General features: G+C 47.7%; 2 protein-coding genes across 2 annotated transcripts in view; one reads left to right on the top strand and one right to left on the bottom strand.

Moving 5' to 3' along the window:
- The first annotated feature begins 367 nt into the window (after positions 1-367).
- RTP1 (receptor transporter protein 1) lies at positions 368-2,868 on the top strand. Its single transcript, XM_059388031.1, has 2 exons — positions 368-639; positions 2,349-2,868. The coding sequence occupies exons 1-2, from the start codon at positions 368-370 to the stop codon at positions 2,866-2,868; spliced, it is 792 nt and encodes a 263-aa protein (XP_059244014.1).
- A 9,477-nt stretch (positions 2,869-12,345) lies between these two features.
- The window catches only part of MASP1 (MBL associated serine protease 1), a 65,181-nt gene continuing 53,246 nt past the window's right edge, over positions 12,346-24,280 (bottom strand). The window contains exons 10-15 of the mRNA XM_059391310.1: positions 21,948-22,085; positions 20,429-20,542; positions 19,355-19,540; positions 17,598-17,665; positions 15,552-15,651; positions 12,346-15,141 (exon numbers count right to left, since the gene is read on the bottom strand). Of these exons, the coding sequence (XP_059247293.1) occupies positions 14,951-15,141; positions 15,552-15,651; positions 17,598-17,665; positions 19,355-19,540; positions 20,429-20,542; positions 21,948-22,085 (797 nt within the window). The 3' untranslated portion in view covers positions 12,346-14,950. The remainder of the gene's footprint in view (positions 15,142-15,551; positions 15,652-17,597; positions 17,666-19,354; positions 19,541-20,428; positions 20,543-21,947; positions 22,086-24,280) is intronic.

The following is a 24,280-nucleotide window of genomic DNA, read 5'->3' as shown; positions in this document are numbered from 1 at the left end:
CATCCCTTATGCCTCTTTGGCTCCCTAAGGCATCGTGGTTACCATAGCAACCAGATGCTGATGATGCCTCCAGGGGTAGCAAGGTGAAGCCCAGCCAGCTCCCAGGTCCTCCCTCTGTGCGCCCTTCACAGGCCAGAGTGAGATGGTCTAAAGCTCCCTCAGCCTTTTCTCAAGCCCCCCTACCTGTCTCAGGTCCCTAAGCCACAAACCCTGCCTCCACAGTCTCAGTGAAGGACCCAAAACACCGCTTTGGAGACGCCCTCCTCCCCACTGCTCTGTCTCTTGGCGCCCTGCCTGGTTGCTGTGGAAACAGGTTCCACTGCGGACAAAGGAGGGAGCTGGGTCCTGCTTCCTCCTGGTCCTGTCGATGAGGATTTTTAGACCGTGGAGACTGCGCTGCCCTGCCCTGCGCCTGCCTTCTTTCCCTGTGTTCTCGCTCAAGTGGAGCTTGCCCTCCCTCCCCACTGACGAGACCATGTGTAAAAGCGTGACCACAGGTGAATGGAAGAAGGTCTTCTATGAGAAGATGGAGGAGGCCAAGCCAGCCGACAGCTGGGACCTCATCATAGATCCCAACCTCAAGCACAACGTGCTAGCCCCGGGCTGGAAGCAGTACCTGGAATTGCATGCCTCAGGCAGGTGAGTAGCCCAGAAAGTAGACGCCCTGCTGGCAGCCCTGGGGCATCTTCCAAGAACAGACTGATAGGGAGGACTCAGGTACTTAGGATCAGTCTCGCTGTTGGCCTGTGTAGACTGGGAAGCAGAGAAAGAGTCTCTACCTGAGAGGTGGGACAGAGTTTGATTCCAGCTCTTCCACTGAACTCTTGTGTAACTTGCCCTCTCTGAATCGTAGTTTCAAAGAGGTGGGATATACTTATTAGCTGTAAACTCTGACATTTTACATCTTTTCAGATTTTAATAATGTAAAATGGTTGAAAACCAAGAGAAAGAGGCTCAAGGTCTCTAGGGATCAAGTTCTGTGCTCTGGTCCTGGGACAGTTTGATTTCAATCTCTTTAATTCAGCCTGACTCAATACAAAATACTGAACACATGATGTGGGCTAGAAACTGGCTCTACTATTAGCTCCACGGCCCTTGAGTGATTCAGTTTCCTTCTTGGACCTCACCTTCCCCGTTTGCAAAAGGAGGGCTTAGTCTGGATCCTTGCCTTGTGGAGCATGGACCTGTAACTTCAGCATCACCTAGAACTTGTGAAAGATGCAGAATCTCCAGCCCCATTCTAGACCTATTGAATCATTTCAACAAGGTCTCTCAGTGATTTGGGATGTACAATAATATCTGAGATGACTTTCTAGCACTCTTGTCCATGGGTCTGTTATGTAAAGTCTTCCTTTGGGGACAGAAGATGGGGAGGCTCTGTGGTGCAGTGTGGGGGTCAGGAGCAAGGCCTTCCTTCCTTCCCTGGTACTGTGCATTCAAGTCAATTCAACATCTATTGGACACCAGTTTTGTGCTGGGTACTGGCTCTGAATTCTAGCTGTGTGTATGTGGATCATTTTCTAATTCTTTATGCCTGAGAGTGAAACAAAAGGTTAATAAGGTGACTCTGAATATTCCTCCAGTTCTGACATTTTCCAATCCTAGTTTTATAGTCCAGTCTCTGAGAGAGAAAATAGTCCCCAAAGGATTCAAGTAAAAGAGAAGACAATGAAAATATGAGACTCCTAACCTCTTAGAGGTTACCTGTCTTAGAGGGGGACCAAGAGCTGGACATTTGCTGGGCCCAGGAGCTTCTTGGAGACCTGGAAGGTTTGTAGCATCTCCAACCTTGGTCGGTGACTTGTGATCACCAGCTGGCCTCAGTCACCTCGCTCTGGGCAGAGACCCTCTCCAATTCTAGGCCTTGGGATGCATTAACCCAGGCACTGATTTGGAGTCTGAGAAGTAGTGATGGTGTCATTTTTCTCCTGATTTGGGTCTATCCTATTCACAGTCAGTATTACAGGTAGAATGTGAGGTAGATTGCGCCTTTCCCAAATGTTGGGGTCATCCTGGCTAGGAGACTTCAAGGAGGTCTGAGCAGGAAGGACTCATCCCCAGCACCAGGAACATTTTGTAGGTAAGGAAATATGCCCAGAGCCGAAGCCCCAAGGGCAGGGCCTGAAGGCATTGGATTGGAGGAAGCTGAGGCCTGTGCAGAGCACAGGTGAGGAGGATGCCAGGTGCATATTGACAAGCCCGCTCTGGTCCTAAGGGCACCCTCGAAGGGACAGACTGGGCAGATGCCCCGGGAAAGCTAATGACGCCTGTAAACACACTGCCTTCTGGGGTCTGTTTCCACCATCTCGATTCGGTCTTCTCCTCTTACTTCAACCCCCTCCCCGCAGGTTCCACTGCTCCTGGTGCTGGCACACCTGGCAGTCGCCCCACGTGGTCATCCTCTTCCACATGTACCTGGACCGCGCCCAGCGGGCGGGCTCGGTGCGCATGCGCGTCTTCAAGCAGCTGTGCTATGAGTGCGGAACCGCGCGGCTGGACGAGTCGAGCATGCTGGAGGAGAACATCGAGAGCCTGGTGGACAACCTCATCACCAGCCTGCGCGAGCAGTGCTACGGGGAGCGTGGCGGCCAGTACCGCATCCACGTGGCCAGCCGCCAGGACACCCGGCGGCACCGCGGCGAGTTCTGCGAGGCCTGCCAGGAGGGCATCGTGCACTGGAAGCCCAGCGAGAAGCTGCTGGAGGAGGAGGCGACCACCTACACATTCTCCCGGGCGCCCAGCCCCACCAAGCCCCAGGCCGAGGAGGGTTCTGGCTGCAACTTCTGCTCCATCCCCTGGTGCTTGTTTTGGGCCACAGTCTTGCTGCTGATCATCTACCTGCAGTTCTCCTTCCGCAGCTCTGTCTGATTCCCCCATGGGCTCGGGGGGCCCAAGGCCTGTGGGGGCCAGCCAGCTGGAGGGGGGGGGGTCAAAGAGCGACCTGGGCTGGGAGTGGGGTTAAATTCTAGGGCTGGTACCGCTGCTGACTGCATGGGGACCCTGGACAAATCGCTCGTCTTTACCATCTATAAAAGTAAGCTTTGGCCTGGATCGTTGGTTTTTCAAAGTGAAACACAGGGCCCCAAAGTTCTGCATAGGTCCCCCAGGGACTTTTGGATTTGGAAGTTAGGCTGATGGAGTAGATTTCCCATCCTGGTCAAACTGCTCATTCTCAGCTCCTACGTTCTCCTCTTGCCTTAATCAGAACAGATCTGTCTTGGAGTTTTGCTTAAGAGTTGTGGATGAGAATAGGTTTAACTGCTTTAAAAGAAAACAAAAAAGCTTGAAAATGACAGGACTTGGTGATCTCAAAAGGCCTTTCTGGAGTGATGAGCTCGTTCTTGCTTTTTTGTTAATACCCTACTCTTCTCCCTTATTAGCTCCCACATCTGGGACTGCGGCATTAAATCAGCCTGGACCTAGTGTAGAAGCCTCATGAACAGCTCTGCCTCCATGCACACAGCAGAGAAAGACAGGTGGGCACTAGGCTGTCCCTTTGGTGCCGGGTACCCAGGGTCCCTTGCTTCTGTTCCCCAGATCCCCCAGCTTCCAGCTTTCCTCCTCTCAGGGTGGATTCTGAGACCTGCCTGGGGCCGAGTCCCATAGAACTAGGCTTCCCACCTAATGCATATCAACTGACAGAGAACTTAGGGGAGGTTTAGAAGGGAGAGTGTTAGATGCAAAGCACAAAATCTCTACAAAGCCAATATACGACTTTCCATTATAATGACAAATCTGCAGAGTTCAGGGACCCAGTCTGCCTGATTCTTAGCAGTTCTGATGGTCACAACGCAGGGGCAGGGGCCTGGCCTCCTGGGCTTCTTGCTGAAACCCTACTTGAGAGGCTTTCCCACATTGGCCATGCATCAGTCCTCTCACCAACCATCTGCTGTCCTCCTAGAACCACAGGGATGGGTGTCGTTATCAAGAGAGAGAGCATTAAAGATGGGAAGTGCTTTGCCCATAGAGAAGTGCATAGATATGTAGGAGAAACTTACATCACTTTAAAATGGCATGTGGTCTGGTTCGGGGTAGGAGGAAAGACTTTGGTAGGAGTATGGGTTGGGCATGGAGGGAAACGGAAGGCAGGAGGAGGGATACCACCTTGTACTTTCAAGGGTCCTCATTCACCTCACCTCTGTTAATAACTTGACTCCTCCCACTTCTCCTTCTCCTCCTCCCTTTTGACTCCTCCCCTTTTTAGTGGAAAACTACCACCATCTGTAGTGGTGGAGGGGGGAGGGTCACATATACAAAGATGGGATACTTTAATAAAGACGGGATATCTTCAGTCAGGTCTAGCAGTCATTAATGTGTGCCTGAGATTCACCACAGTGTCCCTAAAAAATGTAATGGGCTGTTGGGTCCCCCCCATCTCCACTCCCCATCTCCCCTTTCTGGGGATCTCACATAAGGCTTTATCTAGCTCCAGTTTCAAGGTCGGGGCCAATCATGTCCATGCCCAGGAAGGATGTGGGCAGCCCTTAGTCAGTCATCTGGGGGACTCAGCCTGAGGCCAGTCTTACCTTTGCCCTCATGAAATTCTGATACCTGGCTGGTGATTCATGCAGTGGTCATCCCTTTATCTATCCCTTTATCCACATGTCCTGAACAACACCTTCTGTCTGGCAAGCCCTGATTTGGGTGCTGGGATCCAGTGGGCACTAAGTGGGCAGGCTCTGTCTCTCAGGGATCGCTGCTTATTGCAGGAGTTCTCAGCCCCGGCTGAGATTTGGAAATGCTGGGGAGCTTTTGAAGAAATAACAGTGCCTACCTCTACCTCAGACCAAGAGAATCAGAATTTCTGGGCATGAGGCCTGAGCATTTGAATTAGAATAAGACTTCTGGGTGACCCGCCTGTGCTGCCTGGTCTAATCTTTCCCACTGAGGAACAGGCTTCCTTCTGCACCTACTCTAACTGTATTGAGCCTGGAGGTCATCCTTGATGACCTGCCTTGGATTCTCTAGGGCTAGGACTCTGCTTCCCTCCTACTCCCTACTCCCTGTCCCGGGGACTCGACTCTCCCTCAGAACTCCCAGTTCCTTCTTGTTCCCCTGCTACAGTGGCTTTGTCCTGCTCTGAGAATCTCCATTATTGAGCTCTGTCACCCTTGCCAGATGCTTATCAAATTTTGATATCATTCTTTCCTATGGCTTTACTCCTCCCTGAAATGTGGCTTCAGTGTGTAAGTGACTTATCTTGTGTCCCTTTGCCAGCTAGTGGCAGAGCAAGGAGTCTGACCCTCACCTAGTTCTAGCTCAGACCTCTTTCTTAAAGCATGAAGCCTCTTCCTCTGCTGTAAGAAGGTGTCTACAATCTCCGGAGGCCTCCTCTGTCTCCCGTATTTTTCTTATTCTTGCTGCAGCTGGGGTGGCTGTAGGTTTGCTCACTGGTCTGACCCTCATCCCAGCAAAGACTTCTCTGGGGCAGTTCTTCCTTTGCCCACATTGCCCCATGCCCCAAGATGAAGTTGTTAGATGTGCTGTAGGCATTATAAGGAAACGTCTCGGAGACATTTTAGGACCCCAGCCCTCTCCCACTGGAGCTTTTGAGTGCAAGATATCTTGCTGTGCAAACCAGGAGCAGACCTACAGGCCCTGACTTGTGATTCCAGAAGCTGAAATCCTCTGTGTGGGGTCCGCAGACAGTGCAGCCTTGATCACTGCCCTCAGACTCATCGGGACAGGGCCAGCCCCATGGGAAAATAATTCTTGGGGGTCAGGACAATTTTCTACATAGTGATCCATAGACCAGCAGAGCTACAAGACAGATTCGATCTAGGGCCTTTATGTCACAGGTAAGGAACAGAGGCCTAGAGAGAGTAAGAAACTTGACCAGCATTACATAGCACAGAGTAAAGGAAGATGATGTAATTCAGGGTTAAGAAACCCCTGAGTCTTGGTTCTTATGAGCTCTATGGCCTTAGGCAAATCACTTAAACTCCTTGAGCCCCATTTTCCTTCTCATCAAAATGGGAATAATTCTTGTGACTTACCGGGCTATGGTAAGAAATAAATGACGCACTGTTGGTAACATTGCCTGATAGAGAGCCTATGGCTGTTCTCTTCCTTACTCCCTTTTCCCTTTCAGCTGGGAGCCTCTCCTTTGAGTCCTGAGGGGGCTCTTTCTCTCTGTGCTGCAGCTCTGTTGGTAAATGTTTTAGTAGGACAAAAAAAAAAAAAAAAGATCGAGGAGGAAGGTAAGGGTTAAGCTCCCAGCCCATGGCTGAGACCTGGTTTGTGTTAATTTAATATGCGTAGAGTCATTTCTTTTCTTCCCCTCAAATTTATTTCAAAGCAGTGACTTAATTTTTCCAGTGGCATGGTAGCTGGCCACTCATCATTCTTCAAAGATAGCTATATCAAAGTCACTCCAGGGCCACCTGGGTGGCTCAGTGGGTTAAGCCTCTGCCTTCGGCTCAGGTCATGATCTCAGGGTCCTGGGATCGAACTTTGCATCGGGCTCTCTGCTCAGGAGGGAGCCTGCTCCGCCCCCGCCCCCCCGATCCCCGCCCGCCTGCCTCTCTGCCTACTTGTGATCTCTCTCTCCCTTTGTCAAATAAATAAATAAAATCTTAAAAAAAATAAGTAAAAAATAAAAAAATAAATAAAAATCACCCCAAACAGAAATACCAGTGATTTCTGGGATCCATTTCCACTGGCTGAAATACCCCAGAAGGAATTCAGCTGGATTCCAAGTCCCATTCTGGTTCTCTATAGGACTCCCCACTAAGGAAATTCCTCTGGAATCATTTTTGGCCCTGTGTGGATACTGCCACATGCGTCAGGGAAATGAAATCTCCCTGCTGTGTGACTATCTCCTGACGAAGCTTGTGAGGGTGGGTGGGGGTGGGGGTTGTGCCTGGCGTCTGAGCAATGTGGGTCCCAGCTCTGGGTTAGATGTTATCCGGGCATCTTGGCAGCTGACCTCGGGTGACTTCTCTTTCTCCTCTCCGGGGTCTCTGTTTCCTCATTTGTACAGCAAAGAGTGACAACTGGGATTGGGTCTGGGTGTATTTTGAAGGTAGCGGAGAGGATTTGCTGATGTCTTAGACATGGGGTCTGAGAGAAAGAGGAGCCAAAGAGGGCCGAAGGTTTTTGGCCAGGGCAACCGGGAGAACAGAGCTACCACTTGCGGAGATGAGGAAGGTTGCGTGAGGAATAGATCTGGGGGCGATGTCACGAGCTGGGTTTTGGACGTGTGAAGGTCGAGATGCATCATAGACATTCTGTTAGATCACTTAATGCGAGGCATTAAATGTGAGAAATGTAAGGTGGCAGGGGAGTGTTCATGACTGCAGTTCAGAGGAAAGGCCCAAGCTAGAGATAAAATTGGAACGATCAGCATTTAGGTGTTATTAGATGACATGAGATTAGCTGAGGGGACTCAGGGAGGGAGGGTAGATTGAAAAGAGGCCACAGACTGAGCCTGGGGTTCTCCATGTAGACAGGTGGAAAAGAAGGAGCATCCCCCCCAGGGGCTGTGGAAGCTGAGGCACAGAGAACATGACGTGTTTGTGTTTCCAGAGCTGTGCAGCAGCAGAGCTTGGCCTGAAAGCTGGGTCTCCGGGGTCAGGGTTCAGAGCTCTTTCCGTGGCCCAAAGCACCTTCCCTGTCATGGTGCCGGCTTACTCCCTGGCTGGAGTCCTGCCCCTCCCTCGTCCAGGAAATGTCACTTCATCAAGTCTGAGCAGGACGTGGATTTTTGTTTCTGTTTTTCTCAGTGTGTTTGAAGTATTTCATAATTTTAAAATGAACTAAAACTAAAAGGCTTTGTGGGAGGCCTAGACTGCCAGTATGGATTTGGGCATTGGACACACAGACTCAGACCAAAGGGAGATGTTGTCGGAGTTGTTTAAATGAAGAATTCTGTTGTCTTGGATCTCGTTGGCAGGCCTGGGCCATGAGTGAGCATTTCAATAGGCATGCATGAAATAAGCCAAGATAGTGTCAGGAAATGGGCAAAATGGAATAATGTCACAGGATAAACAGCTCTAGGGGAGATGAAGATCTTCTCTTTCAAAATAGGTCAGCATCTTGGGCCTGGACCATATCTACTCTGTGCCTCCCAGATTCCCAGGGCTTGGTCTGTCTGCTTCTGGCCTATGGTAAGGATTGGGGTCTTAACCTGTAAATATGCAGAGACCTCCCCTGGGACTGACTGATGTTGGTGGGGTTATGTTTCCCCACCCACGCCGATCTGTTCATTCACCATGCTTCCCCCGGGGTACCATCCGGGCTTGACACACCTTCCCTTGTCATAAAACTGTCTTGTCCTAGTAGCCCATTCCTCAGAGGGGACTCCTTTGGAGTCTTTGTGATCTGCTTAGGTGTCGAAAGGGTCTGGGCTCTTTTTCCTGTCATCAGAAGCTCATTGCTGGGAATTGAGCCTGGGTTTCTGCATCCAAATTATTTTTCTTAACTTTGTCAAAAAAAAAAAAAAAAAAAAAAAAAAAGCCAACATATACCAGATGCTGGAGACGGTTGCAGAAGCCCTTTGCAATCATGTTTGTGTCCTTCCCTCAAATTTAGGGAATGCCGGGGTTTCCTTTCTGGAGATAAGCACGGATGCCTGCAGCTCACAGAAAGATCAGGGGCCTGGAAAACCATTACCACCCTTGGGTTTGGGACTGTGCCCTGTTTCCTCTCTGCTTCTCTGCTAATTCACCTCAAAGTGTTAACAGAAGCTAGAAGTCTCTTAACAGTGTCTCCTTGAGGCTCAGCCCTAGTTTCCCAGGGCACGGAAAAACAGATTCCTGCCCTCCCCACAGGCCTGCCCTCATTCAGGGCCAGCGGGTCTCTTGCCTGATATCTGGAAGGCATGTTGACTCCCTTACCTTCACTGTGTTTTCCCGCAGTTTCTTTTCTGTGTTCAGGGGTCATTTGAAAGGTCAAGTGATCACATCTCTCCTTGGTTCAAAAAACTCAAATGTCTTCCCATTCCTGAAACCAAGTGAGCATCCAAGGCCTGCACTTCAGATCTTCCTGATGTTCTCTTTTCTCCCAATTTATCTGGCTCTCCAGGGACACAAGTCACTCAGTTTCCCCCAAACACCCACTGCTCTTTCATACACTTGCTTGTGCATATGCTGTTTCCCCATGCCTAGAATGCTTTCCGCTTCTTCAGTTTACAATTGCAAAGTAAAAAAGATTATCCAAGAAAACACTCTTGCAGAGATGTTATTTATAGTGATGCATTTGTGGCCAAGAGTCACAGAAAGTTCTGGATTATGTGCTAGAGGAGCAGGGTGCCTACTTCACCTCTGCTTCCCACCAGCTGTGTGGCCTAAGTCAAAGATCCAAGCTGGGAAAATAGAGGCTCCCAAAATTCTGCAGAGGTCTCATATGGGCAGGATCGCCTAGAAGTGTGATTCTCAAACTGGATGCACATTAGAGTTACCTGGGTAGCTACTAATCCCACCTGTCAATGCTCAGGACTTACTTCATACTGGTTCCACCTGAATCTCTGGGGGAGGGGGACCCAGACTCTGGTATTTCTGGTGCCTCCTGCATGCAACCTCCTTTGTGAACCACTGGTGTCAAACCAGTGGAGTAAGAGCTGGGACCCCAGAGTCCATGAGAACTGGTTTCAAATCAGTGTCCCCATCTCGTGACAGAGAACATGGGTCACATTTTTAAAATATAAACTTTTAATTTTCAAATACTTTTATATTCACAGAAAATTTGTAGAGATGGTACAGAAAGTTCTCATAAAGCTTTTCCCAGTTTCCCCTACTATTAACATCTTACGTTAGTGTGGTTTAGTTGTCATAATTAATAAACCAGTGTCAAAGCATTCTTCTTCTTCTTCTTCTTCTTAAGATTTTATTTATTTATTTGACAGAGAGAGAGGAAGAACACACACAGGGGGAAGGGCAGAAGGAGAACCAGGCTCCCCTCTAAGCAAGGAGCCCTATGTGGGGCTCAATCCCCAGACCCCGAGATCATGACCTGTGCCAAAGGCAGACAGACACTCAACTAACTGAGCCACCCAGGCGTCCTGTCAATGCATTCTTCTTAACAGAAGTCCATCTTTATTTAGATTGCTTTCATTTTCACCTAAGATCCCTTCTCTGTTCTAGAATGCCATCTAGGATCCCATGTCCCATTTAGTTGTCAAGTCTCTTTAGGCTCCATTTTAGTTCCCTAGAGCTGCCATGACAAAGCATCCCAAGCTGGATGGCTCAGAACAACAGAAATCTAGTCTTTCATGGTTCTGGAAGCTCGAGGTCTGAACTCAAAGCACTGGCAGGGCCATGCTCCCTCTGAAACGTGGCAGGGGCGGAGGGCTGAGTGGGCGGGGTGGGTGGGTGGGGGGATCTTTCCTGGACTATTCCCAGTATGTGAGGTTGCTGGCAACTTGGCCTTCCTTGGGTTAGTTGTAGGGCTTCTACCTGCCTCTGTCCTCACAAGGTGTTCTCCTTCCTGAGTCTGTGTCTGTTTCTCATGTGCTCTTCTAGAAGGTCACCCATCATATTGGGTGAACGGCCCACCATAATCCAGTATGACCTTGTTTTAACTAGTTATATCTGCAAGGACCCTATTTCCAAATAAGGTCACATTTGGAGGTCCTGAGGATGGGAACTTAACATCTTTCTCAAGGATACAATTCAGCCCATTATAGGCTTCTCTTGTGGGATAGCTTCTCCTACTTTTTTTTTTTTTAGCTTTGGTGACCTTAACAATTCTGAGGAGTATTGGTCAAGTATTTTGTAGACTATTCCTCACAGGGGATTTTTCTGATGTGTTTATCCTGATTAGGCCAAGGTTACAAAATGAAGGGAGGAAGAACGCAGAGTTAGTGCTATCTTCAGTATGGCATATGAAGGTCACATACTACCAATATGACTTATCACTGTTGATACCAACTGTGATCACCTGGCTGGGGTAGTGTTTTGGTTAGGTTTCTCCACTCTAAAGTTATTCTGTCACCCACCCCCCAATTTCCATACCATTTACTTTACTTTCCATTTACCATTCGAAGCTCACCTTTAAGGGAGGGAGAGTCATGCTCCATCTCCTTTAAAGCAAATTATTTACGTAAATCACTTAGCATTCTCCATGGGATATGTATCTATTCTTCCCCATTTACTTATTTATTCAATAACTTACTCATATCGGTATATACTCAAGAATATTCATTTTATACTTTGGGTTAATAATCCAATACTATTTTCTTTTGTTGTGCTCAAATTGTTGTGCTCAAATTGGCTTTGGCTGTCAGAGCTCTTTCAGTTGGCTCCTTGTGTCCCTTTGGCATACCCCATCATGGTGTGTGACTACCTTACTTTCTGGAACAAGACATTCCAGGATCATCTTGTATATTTTCCACCCTACTCCTAGAATCAGTCATTTCTTTAATGTTCCTTTTGTTGGAGAACAGTGTTAGAAACCAAAATATGAACACAAGTTGTGCTTGTTGCTACTGGGATGTTGCTGTTTATTGGTTAGGCCACATTTTTAACCTCACTGTGTTTCAATTTTCTCACCCTTAAATGGCAAGAATAATAGTACTCTGTAAGGAGAGATTAGAGAATTATATCAGAGTTTAGTGTGGTCTCAGACAGTAAATGTTCAGAAATGTTAATGATTATTTCTCAGAATTTTTTATATTTGAGCTACATTTAGTTTCCAAAGTTCTTTCTTGTCTGCTAATTCATCTGTTTCTACAAATCTCAGACAGAGGTAGGGCAAAGATTTTCCTGCCAGCTAATAGACGGAGAAATTAAGTGAACGACAGGGTCAACCTACTCTGCACTAGAACCTAAGTCTCTTGATTTCAAGGCCTGTTCTAGACCCAGATTGGCTATCATCTCTGTCACATGATTGGTATAGATTTCCCTTCCCTGATCTTACCTACCTTTGCTTGAAGGGCCACTTGTTGATGGTGATTCTTTGATTCCTGCCATCAGGAGACAAGATCAACTCATAGTAAAAGCAAAGTACATACTACACTCCAGAACAGGACACCATAGACATAGTGCCATATTTTCTGAACCAAACTATTAAACATATGATCAAAAACAAAACAAAACAAAACAAAACCATTTTGTTTTGTTTTGTTTTGTTTTCTCTTCTGGGTGTGGAGGAGGAATGGAATTTGGATGCTGAACGATTAGCATCCTGGTATATATGGTAATTGATAGGAACAACAGGACAAGGTATTTAATCAGAACTGACCCCCCAAACCTGACATGCTATAGTATTGACAGTACAATCTTCCCCTCATCTCTCTTCAAGATACAGTGATACTAATCAGATGCAGAGAATTGTTGATAAGTGAAAACACAATTTACCAGAATCATCAGTGCATGAAAAATATAGAAGCCAAACGGAATGCTTTGGCTCAATGCAGATGTTTATTGGAACACATGTGTAGTTACTCATAAGAACAAGAGCTTCCGTTGCTAATGAAATTGGCATGATCATTAGTGCTACCAAGCATTCATGGGAGGAATCACAGCTTGATACAAAAGCTATTTTAGGGAGGTGGATTTTTGCTGTCTAAGAGGCAGCATATTTTGAAGTTGGAATGGCTGCATTTGGAGGTAAGGAGTTTCCTATCTCTAAAGAAGATGGTCCTAATAGACATTTCAAGCCTCTGCTTCTATCGCTCTGTGAGAAGTTTGGGTTTCTTGAACCTTCACAGCAGTGCAGGGGCTGATATAGCTAATAAATGCTTCTTGATCAAAGGTGAGCTAAAGCTCCACAGCCCATTTAGACATATCCTCAGAATAAGGGTAAAATTGTAGTTGGGGGAAATAACAAAAGGACCTGGGTCCAAACAGAAGTCTGGATTTGTATATAAATCTTCAGGCTATTCAAGCCCCACAGTTGTCTGACCTTTAGGAGAAAGGCTATTTCAGACGTTGATTCTGACCCCAGAATCAGAACAATGGCTCAGTAAATGTCATTTTTGTGAGAGAAGCTGGCGTAATCTCAGGAAAGCCCGAGTGGATGTTTACTCGTGTGCTCCTTCCACCTGGAAGGCCTCCCTCTCTCTTGCCTGTGGAAATGGTCTCAAGGGTCCGAGCTAACATCATCTCCTCTCGGATGCCTTCCTGAAGTCCCCTGTCCCAATGCCTCCATACCAGAGTGGCCATACTGCTCCCAAGGGTAGCATTTAGCAGGGCTCATTCTTTTCATGGTAGTCACCTGCGCACGTGTCAGACTTTCCTGTAGGAGCTCCTACATTTTGGTGTTCTCCATAGCAGTCAGCACAGCCTAGCCCATGGGGCCACCCAGGCAGTGCTGTGAAATGGGACAGTATGGGGCTTTGGAATGCCTTAAAAACAACTTTAAAACTTCGCATTGCAATTCTTTGGTGTCTGAGACAGAGCTCCATCTTGTCTGACATGTATCTGATGAAGTTGGGTACCCATTGTCATCTTCCCTCTACAGTGAAGACAGCAGGGCACCAAGAGGTAGAATGACTTGCTCATGGAACCAGAAGCAGCCTGTGAATTGCTGTCCCTGAGCATTCAGCCTAGGGCTTAGTGTCCATGAGTTCTCACCCTTCATTATCTTCTTCCAGCAAGAGATCCTGAATGACTCCACCAACTGCAATGCTGCTAAGAATTGAAATCGCCCATGAAGATCAATTTTGATAGAACAGAAGACAGGAACTTGGAGCTTTTGATTCCTTGAAGGGCTTAAATCTCAGAGCTCTGGAAGGGATGAGGTCTCTGGAAGCTTCCTGAGAGAGGAGGTTGCTCTTGGAGGGGAGAGGCATTCTGCTTGGTAAACACTTATAACCTTGCAAGGCCAGGGCATGCATGGTGAGGGACAAAGGTGAGGAACCAGTGGAATGGCTTCTTGGAGTCTGTTGTGGACATAAGGAGGAAGAGTGCAGGGGCCTGAGTCTAGCGCAGCAGGGCTGACCTTGTGCAGCTCAGGTTCCCAGGAAGGGAACGAACAGATGTTGTGCCTAGGAATAAGGAGGTTCCCTTGACTAGCACTTTGCTGGGCTATGTTCTTGGGAACGGGCACATGACAGATGGGGTGGGGGTGGGGAGGGCATTGTAGCAGTTGCAGTATTGGGTCTGCATCAAAACCCTATCGAACCATAAGTTAATTTTTGCCTTTCGTTATTTCAGCTTTAAGTCATCTTATCAAGGAAAAATGTCTTCATTAGATCCTAGGCTGTCAAAGCTGGGAAGGTCCTTTCGGACAAAGAGAAGGGGCTTCCATAGAGTCACACAAGAGCTGGGGGCAGAGCTAGTTCTAGAACCTGGCATCTGATTTCCCAGTCCACTGCTCTTGGTTGCTCCCTCATCCCCATCCTGCTTCTCTCAGGCACTCTTATGGCTTGGTGTCCAGCTCACATTAATAAATGCATGGCTATTGGACATGCTCTAGGACTAAGAATCTTGTCTCTTTTGCCTTTTTATGGCGGTCAGGGATTGGGACTGAGAAAAGTGCATAGTAGCAAAGAGATATTTGCGGGCAGATGAAGGAGATGGTCAAGGTTGAGGAGAAAGGTGCATACTGATCAGCCCTAAAGAGCCAGTGGGATTTGTAAGAGAGCTTCAACTGCCTGGTAAGCACAATGACCTCTTGCTAAGTCATGTTTACTGAGCACTTAGGTTATGTCTGCACTGTGCTAAGTGCTATGTAATTATTAATTAATTTTATCCTCATCAGACACTTATGAGGTAGGTAAGGTATGCCATTTCCATAATATTGAAGAAAAAAACGGATTGAGAGGTAAAATCACCTGCCCAGTGATGCAAAGCTGGTGAGCGATAGTGTTTGGATTCAGCCTTGTGTTCTGATCACTCAGCTACTCAGCCTTTAGAAAGTGTGGAAAGCAGGCTGAGATGCCCCCTTTAGGAGCCCCTAAAGGGTGGGCTGAAGGAAGGGGTGAGGGGGAGGGGCATCCTGTACCAGAGAATTATCCTGTGCTGCTGACTGACCACAAACAGGTGGTGTCAGGGGTGAGGAACGGAATTCAATTCATCATCCTGGTGACCCTCTGGATCCAGTCCTTATTGTGGTAGATGTAGGAATATACTCCGTAGCGGTCCTTCTTTCCACAGTCGTCGCCCCAGGACACAGTTCCCACCAGATACCACTCTCCTCTCTCCTTATCCAGAGTCACCATGGGGCCTCCAGAGTCACCTGCACAGGCGTCCTTTCCCCCTAGATGAAAAGGAGATGCAGGTTAAAGGGCTCCTCTACCTAGCCCCAAATCCAAAGGAGCCTCCTTTTCCCTACATCTGACTTGTAGTTCAGAAAATTGGACGCGAGGGGGCGCAATAGACCATGTGACCCAAACCTGGGCTGAGCGTGGTTCTGTCCTGCCCCTTCAGAGCTCAGAGATTTCAGAAAGTGAGGGCTGGTTTGGGACTCTTCTTTCATAGGGGAAAACTTGGGCTTGGAGAAGAGAATGGCGGGGATTTTTTGGCGCTCCTTTCTCTGACACAGTGGAATCCCCCAGTGGATTTCTTCCTCTTTTGACCATTCTCCTTCCTGTCCTCTGACTCCTCCATACAGTCACCCCTCTTCAGGATGGCTGGTGGTGCCCTGTTGTAAGCCGTCTCTTGACTTACCTTCCTTCTCCCCAGCACAGATCATGTCCCTGGTCACTTTCTTCTTCAGAGGGGCATAGGCCTCCTGGCATGTACGGTGGTCCACGATCGGAATTTCGATCTGGAACAGAAGGCCATGGTTGGTCCCCACCCCTTGGCTGAGGAGACCTTCCTGCTCTGACACACCTAGAGCTGGTTCCTCTCTGTCCCCTTCCAGAATGAGCCTGGGTCTACCTTGGACCTGGTCCCAGAAACTACCCTCTGGTGCAAGTAAAGGAACACTAAAGAGTCAGGAGATCCATGTTCTGCTACTGTCTCAGTCATGAACTTGCTGTGTGAGCTTGAGCAGGTCTTTTGCCCTCTCTGGGACTCAGTTTTCTCATTTGTAGAATGGAAATAATATTTGCCTAGCACATTCATCATTCCGAATATGAAAATGTATACAAAACCTATGGTCAATCTACTTTCCCTCCACCCCTATAATTATTGGATGTGGAACCTGAGACACATAGTGCAATCCTGGCCTTTGAGACCTCTGAGACGGCTTCCTTATCTGAAGAATGGAAGTCACCATATTTGACATACTCATCACATGGAATGGTACAGAGGAGATGAATGAACAGATGCTTTGTAAACTACAAGCACTGTATAAATGTTCAGTACCATGGGGGTTACCGCCGCTCACCTTACAGCAGGTATTTACGTACTTTCTCCCCCACTACAGTATGATATATATATATATATATATATATATATATATATATATATATATATTTACCTGAAGCAATAAACTGATACATAAAAGTGAAATACTGTGATTAGTATTGCCCTTGGGGCTTTGGGATAGATGTTGGAGCAGAAGTCTGTGACAACATGAGGAAACACATGAGTCTCATTTACCCAAACTGAGAACAGCGTGGTTCACATGCTCCAAGATTATAGCTCCTGTTGACCCTCGCCATTTAGGCCTCTCCTGGACCACAGCCTTCCCAGAGAGGTGGAGAGAGAATGTCAGGGCAGGGTGATCATGAGCCCATATCCTCAGTGAACCACCAAGTGCCTGACTCACCTCTACTCACCGTTCAAGCATTGTTCAAGAGTTACTTCCTTTGGGAAGCCCTTATGGACCCCAAAGGCGAGGTTGGATTTCCCGTTATACATGCTGGAGCTTCCTGCACTCCTTCCTCATCACATTTATCATGTTGATGACTACTTTTTGCCCCTCTCACTTGACTATCAGCACGAGGAAGCTGGGGGCCGGATGTGTTCTCTCCCACTCCTCCGCCCCCTCAGCATTCCTAGTAGCTAGCACAATGTCTGGTACATGGGAGGCACCAAGTAAATGCCTGGGAATTAATGAAAGAAGGGATGAATGGTTGTTGCAAATCGAAAATTTAAACTATGTTACAATATCCTATGTTGAAGGATGCAGAAATTAGCTGTGGCAGTTATAAAACCCAGTCATGTCAGAATCAGGCAGGTCTTGGGGGGACATCTAGCATGGCCCCTAACTTTGCAGCTTGAGATACTATGCAATTGTCTAGAGAGGCAAATGACTTGTTTTGGATCACCCAGCAAGTTGGTAGGAGCCAGTACTTGGAGTCAGAACTCTCTTTTCCAGGACACTATTCTTTTATGAAATGATATAAATGTGAACTTTTAAATGCAGCCATCAAGTTCATTATTCAAGGATTGTAGCTCTCAAGAGGCCAATCTTTAGCTCATTCTTGGTTACTCCGGAATGTGAATCCTTATGGTACACCGAGAGATCATCTTTTGGGGTGTCTAAGCCGGCTGTTTTCTGGAAGAATTTCTATTACCCGAGCTTTTAATATGCTACAGAAACATTGAACAATATTTAGAGATTAGAGCCCTATGTAGAACAAACAGACCAAGGTCATCAGGATTCAAAGTCCTGGTGAAATTTGGACGTGAGTCTGGACCCCTGGTGTCTCTCTCTCACCCACCCCTTGCCCAAGACTCTGAATCCCTGAGGGGCAACAAGGAGCAGGAGGGTCCAATGAGGGGAGAGACATCACTCTCTATAGGACATAAATTGAACTTCACCTCCATCAGGGTCTCTGGGAATCTTTGCAAGAACTGCTTTCCCCAGCCACTGACGATGACCATGTCCCCTGGAGGAAAGAAGACACGGTGAGAGAGGAGTGGCTGTCTGTGGGGTTTTCAGACAGCTGCCTCTTCCAGCCCCATCATTCTCTGCCTGTGAAGGAAGGGCTGAATTTGTCCCATCAGAGAAAGGGAATATGGTGGGGACGAGGACTGCTGGGCCGGAGCTTACCTGAAACAAAGGTTTGGACTTTGATTTCTAGGAGTCATTAGCTGGTTGATTGGTTGTTCATTCCTTCCCATTCCCAGCCAGCACAGAACCTAGGCTCCACAGAGGCGGTCATCTCAGCTACCTGTTCACAGCTGTATCCCCGTGCCTACTGTAGCACTAGCATGTAGTAGGTGCTCAATCAATGCTTGTGAGCAATGTAAGAGTTCAGCCTAGTCCACATTGTGCTCACTGCCTTTGGCAAGCCCCCACCCTCCCCTCCCCTGCTGAGCCCCAGCTTCCGCATCCATAAAACATAAAAAAAGGAAGAGGCTGGTCTTGGGATTCTCCGAAACCTCTCCCAACTCTGATGTCCTAGAAGTCTGTGAAGTTGACAGATGTTGGGACAGGTGGAAAAGCGTTGAGCACTGACAGAACAATCATTTCTTCATTTGAAAAGGAGTAGAGCATGGGGGAGTTATGTGGGACAACCTGGCTTCCAGCCCCAGCTATGCTTTTTCCAAACTGTGTCTTGGGTGAGTCACTTCACAGTGCTAGGACTCAGTCTTCTCATCTGGAAAACGGCACTACACCCCCTACCCCCACAAGGTTTTTATAAGTAGTAATGAAAGTAGAGCCACTGGTACATGGTAGGCACATGGCGTTGGATAAATCAGACTCATACCTGTGCCTTTCTTGTTGGCTCAGTTCTATTCAGCCGGTATTTGTTGCTTGGCTATGACACAGCAGCACTGAATTTAGAACAAGTTGAAGAGGAAGCCGATATGTTTGAGTGTATTATTTCACTTCAGTATCACAGCCACCCTATGGGGTGTTATCCTCAGCACAGGGGTAAGGGGCTTGAGGTTCGGACCCTCTCTCGAGGTTACCCGATTGGGAACTGCCAGGACAGTGTTTTGAACCTGTAGAGGTGATTAAGCTATCGTCCTTCAGCTCCAGACTTACTCTTTACTCTGCTTGGTGGATGCTGCAGGTGAGACTCTGAAGTGACAATTCTGCTTTGTCAAAGAGGGAGGTGACTCCCAAAATAGGGGGAGCTTCCTGGAAGACTTGTGGTTCCTGTTGGCACTGCCCTAGCCCCAGGACCTGGTCCTGCTATTCCCCCAGTACATCAGCACCGGGCCCTGCCACGGGCTTCTGAGTCCCTTTTCCAAGCTTCTAGATTCTGGGACTCCATCCTCCCCACTTTGTTCTGCAGCCTGAGGAGGGGTGGTTTTTTTCCTGCGGGTACTGCCTGCATTACGATAGCATTCCCCTTACCGCCCTAGTCCTCCAATGCCCTGGATTAAATTCTCCCTCTTGCAATGACTTGTCTGGTTTCGGTTTTCTCTTCTGGATCCTGACGATCCAGTCCTTTGAAAACTGATCAAGTCTGCCTGTGTGCTGCATGCTGCCTTGGATCTACTTCTGACTCAGCTGTTCAAGGGGAGGCTGCCGAAGGATCCCGCAGAGCCTCACCATGCTGGGGACCTGCCTGCGGAGGCAACTGCTGCTCTGCAGGGGTGGGGTCAGGGGTGGGGCAGAGTACCTTCCTCGGGGGGGCCCTCTGGCAGACAGATGGGCATCACAAAGTCGTTCAGCACTGGGCTCTCCAGCAGCTCCACTAAAGCCACGTCATTCTCGAATGTGCTGGGGTTGTACAGGGGATGGAGGAAGAGGCGTTTGACCCTGAGATGCTGCTCCTTCTCATCCGACTGATGCCTCCAGTGCTTGCCTGAGCAAGAGAAGGCACACGACGCGTGTTCTCAGTCCCCTCTTGTACCATCTGGACTGTTCTCAGCCTTAACCCTTTTGCTGCCCCTTGCTCCCAGGTGTCCCACCCTACGTGCCCTTCCCCAAGTATTCACACGGGCTCCCACTTCTGTCTTTCTTCTTGAGCTGATCCCATTGCCTGAGAACACTTATTCTGATGCTTACTGCCAATGTTCAAACCGTATCCTCAACCTCAGTGCCAGGGTCATGCATTCCCTCCTCCGGGAAGCCTCCCCAATTCTCCAGTTAGGTTCGTCAGTTACAAGTCTTTTTCTTGTGAATTCCCATGGCGACTTCTCTCTTCCTCTCCTATAGGACTTACTGCTTCCTATCTTATACTAGAGTTCTCTGTGCTCATATTTTATTCCTTTATTAGGTTGTAAGTTCCTTGAGGGTAGGGACTAGGTCTTAATTATATTATGTTCTTACATCCTGGAATAGTGTCTGTAGTCAAATACGTGCTGAACCAAACTGAATCAGTTAAGAAAGAGAAGTTGAGCTTGGATTGTTTGGGTTATGACTTCCTAGAAACCATGGATTTCTAGAGGCCTAACGCGTCTTTAGAATGATCTAGACTGGCCTCTTTACTTCACTATTATAAAAATGGAGGCCTTGACTTCAGTGACTTGCTTGTGGTCTTGCCACCGGAAAATCCTAGCCTTGGGCTTGGACTCGGGTCCCTGGACTCCAATTCTAGCTCATTCTTCACTCCAGGTGTCCTGTCCTGATAAGTAAGTGAGTGGACACACCTTATGCCCAGAACCACTGTTGACTTCAATGGTTTGAACATTGGCAGTAAGCATCAGAATGAGTGTTCTAAGGGACAGGAGTCAGACTGTCCCTCACTCACCCATGATGATTTTGAAGTCAGAAGGTCTGAGCAGGTCTGAATCTTGTAGGACTAGGTAATCTGGATCGAGAGACTGGTGGAGGCAATGAGCTGCAGTCACGACCCAGCTGGTGCCTGAGAACAGAATTGTATATGCATATATTTCGCACCGCCCCATCCGGCCCCACCCCCACCATTGCTTCAGACCACTTCAGAACTCTTTTCCATTGGGTTTCAGAGCTGCAAGTCAGACACTCGTATAACCCTAATCTGAAGATGGGGAGTTAAATCTGTGATTTCATCTGCCTATTCTAATCAAGAGGCCAAGACTGAACATCTTAAACTGGGTTTTAGGGCTGCCTTAAACCCATGGGCTTGGTGAGCACCAGATACCCCAAGGTGAGTCCACAGAAGACCCTGGGCTTACTGGCCAAACTCAGGCCTTGTGGCCCCTGGATCAACAGTACCAGCCTCATCTGGGAACTTCTTAGAGATGCAGACTCTCAGGTGGACCTCAGATCTATTGAAATAGAATCTGCATTCAGTAGTAAAATCTGGGGATTTTAATAAGACCCACAGGTAATTCCTATTCACATTAAAGTTGGAAAAGCACTGATCTATCGTGGAGCTGTCCTCACCTGACTCCACTGTTGGGGAGGTGAGTGACAGGTGAGCCTGAGTCTGGGGGCTGTCTAGGCAGATGTGGATCCATCTGGGCCTTCTTCCTCTGTGGTGAGATCAGACCAGGAACTGGCTGGGGACTCTAGGTTGCTATCAGGTTTTCCTATGATGTCAGAATTGGAATGGACCTTTTATCATCAGGACCAAACTATGGCAGGAAGAGCCATCAGCCATCTCTTTCCTACCCTCATTCCCACTCCCACCCATATTCGCTTTATAGCAGAATCCTGACAATCCTATTTCCTAATGCTTTTGAATCTGTCTTATTGCCATTTCTTGTCTCCTGTTCTTACTCTGAGGCTAATGACTTCTCTCCCCATGATTGCCACAGCCACCTCACTGAAATCCTGGCTTTAGGATTTACTCTCCTATCAATTCGTATTGCCCCTGGAGAGAACATCCTTATAAATCTGCAGCAGCCTTCAGGATAGATCTAAATTCCTAAGTATGGCCTTCAGGGCCTGTGTAAATCTCCCTTCCCTGGCTTCTCCAGGGTGAATTTCCTGGTTCTCCCTAGTCTGAGAGCCATGGCACAACTTGCCTTTGAGCTTCATCTGAGTGTATTGTAATCAGTGTTTGAGGGTCTGACTCCTTGACTTAGTCCTTCCCAGTGCCTGAGACTTACCAGGACTTCATAGGTGTTTGTTGACTGAAGAAGCAAGCTAGAATAGGAATATGTATCTCCTAGCTCCACTTAAGGGCTCTTTCCATGACACTGTCCTTCTGGGTCTTACTACTAGTGTGGATTAGTGATTCCTAATCCAGAAATATTGGTCAGTCTCCAGGAAGAGGGTTGGGTTCTTCCACTTTCACCCTGCCCCCTAATCCTGGATCTCCCACACTTCCCACATCTCCTTACCTAGAAGGGAGCCACCACAGAAGTGTTGATTATTTGGGAATGACAGCATGGCAATCCAGGGGGTGGAGCCTTTCTGGGCTGGGCGTCCATTGAAGATCCTGGCTATCAGGTTCCGGGAGAACTTGGGGACCCCACACACTGCAGCCAAAGGAAGGAGGGACAGATCACACTCTGGGCTTCATCTTACTCTTTGCCAGAGCTACCAGCTCAACACCCTCTGTTTTTATGTATTTGAGCAAGGAGCCTGATGTGGGACTCAATCCCAGGACCCTGGGGACATGAACTGAGCTCAAGGCAGACACTTAACTACAGACGCTTAACCGACTGAGCCACCTAGGCATCCCTCATCATCCTCTCTTAGGAGCATATGTTATTTTTGTTTTTCTAGAATTCATTGCAGTTTTAAGTAACAATGCCCCAGTTTTCCTCTGGGGTCCGTTCTCCTTCCATTCTTAGTCCATATGTCCTGAGTTGAAATGATCTTACCTCTGACTCTAGAGGTAGGAAGGTGACTGACCTGATGAGTTAAATCATCTCATGCTTTAGGGACGATTGCTCAGAGATGGGACTGTAACTCCAGCCAGCCCAATGAAAGTCTGCCTTGGGAATTTTGCTAACCATATTAAAAAGGAGAAGGCCCTTCCTGTTGAGGTTGTTAGGCTGCTGTCTATAAGCGAAGATTTGCCTATGATCACTTCATTGAGAGTCTTCTGAGAATGATGCTACTAATGGAAAAAAGCGGGTCTAGAAGATGAAGAGTAAAGCAAGAGGGAGCTTGTATCCTGATACTTGCGTTCCTTGATCTAACCATAACTGAAGCCTTGTGATATGGACATTTTAGCTTTGTGAGCCTATAATTCTCTCTGTCTCTCTCCCTCCCTCCCACTTCCTTCCTGTAAGCTGTTTGCATTGGATTTCTTTCTCATGAATGAAAGGGTCCTGACTAATAAAGAATTTTCATGCTCTACCCACAGGGATCTCTTCCCAAAGAAACCCTTCCTCAGGGCCTTGGGGGTTGAAGACCCATTTAAGAGTCTTCCTGTTTCATATTTTTTCCACTGACTTGGATTTACAGACATAGACACACAACATCTTATGGCTAAACAGCCCTTCGAGACCATCCAGTCCATTCCTCTCATTGCAGAGCTAAGAAAACTGAGGCTCTAAGAAGGGAATTAACTTGCCAAAAGTTACTCTGTGAGTTAGTGGCAAGATTCATTCTAGGTCTTCTGAATTCTGAGCCTTTCCTACCCTGGCCAGCACCACTAACTTTTACCTATGTGACTTCCCAGAGCACTCATTCCCTGAGCCTGATCCAGGTAACCATCTGCTTTCTTTGTAGCTGTCACTAAGCTGCTGATAGGGCTGGGATGCATCTTCAGCATCTCCCAGTAGTTTCATTCTATATATCCTTGGCCACTGCCCCAGCTAAGGTCCTGTCCTCATTCCCAGCAGAATCTCGGAATTCACTGGGTGGGAATTCCCCCAAGCATTCTTTCTCCATCTGTACCCTCTGTAAACTTTTTTTCTCTTCAAAAGTAATTCTGGACTTTGGATCTCCTCAATTCTACATTACGGGGGACCTGGCTTGGGGGATTCTCACCCCTCTCTGGCATCTTGAATCCCTCCTTTGCTTATGCCTCCAAAACATGGCCAAGTCTTCATACACTAAAACCATACTTCTGCTTTCCTGGCTTCTCATTTGTTCCATAGTCTCTCCCTCTCCTCCTCCCCATAGCCAAGCTTCTAGAAAGAGGAGTTGACACTCAGTCTCCACATCCTTCCCTCTCCTTTTGAGGTGGATTTGGAAGAAGAAAGTGCCAGGCTATGCATACTCTTGGGAATAAAGGCATTTAACTGGACATTTAATAGATCCACAATCATAGATGAAGGTAGAATGACTCTGGGTCCATACATGGGACTTCAGCAGTGCTCTTTACATGTGTAGGAAGATACTATTTGAAATTTCCTCTCATGTAGTCCTCATTTCCAGGATTCCCCTTGCCCTCTGCCTCCCTATTATTAAAGGTGGAGCACCCATTGTTTTAGGTGAGGCTGGCTACAACTTTGAGTTTTAAAGGAGCAAAGCAGAAACCAAAGTTGGAAGTGCAAATTTTCATTTGAAGAGTCAGGGATTGTGGTAAAAGATTTGTAGGTTTCAAGGAGCCAAAACCCAGAGGACTAAGCATACCATCATAAGGTTTTTACTCTGAGTCACAGAGAAAGGAAGATGTAAAGATAGTTTCCTGCCTTGGGAGAGAGATAAACCTAGCAGAAGTCTGGACACGGTGGGGGTGGGGGGAGGAGGGAGGGTGGGAGGAGAAAGAGAGAGA

This window comes from Mustela nigripes, chromosome 2 (assembly GCF_022355385.1).
Source record: "Mustela nigripes isolate SB6536 chromosome 2, MUSNIG.SB6536, whole genome shotgun sequence".
In the NCBI taxonomy this organism is placed as follows: Eukaryota; Metazoa; Chordata; class Mammalia; order Carnivora; family Mustelidae; genus Mustela; species Mustela nigripes.
Note: the sequence above shows the minus strand (reverse complement) of the source record. Positions and strands in the feature narration are given on the sequence as shown.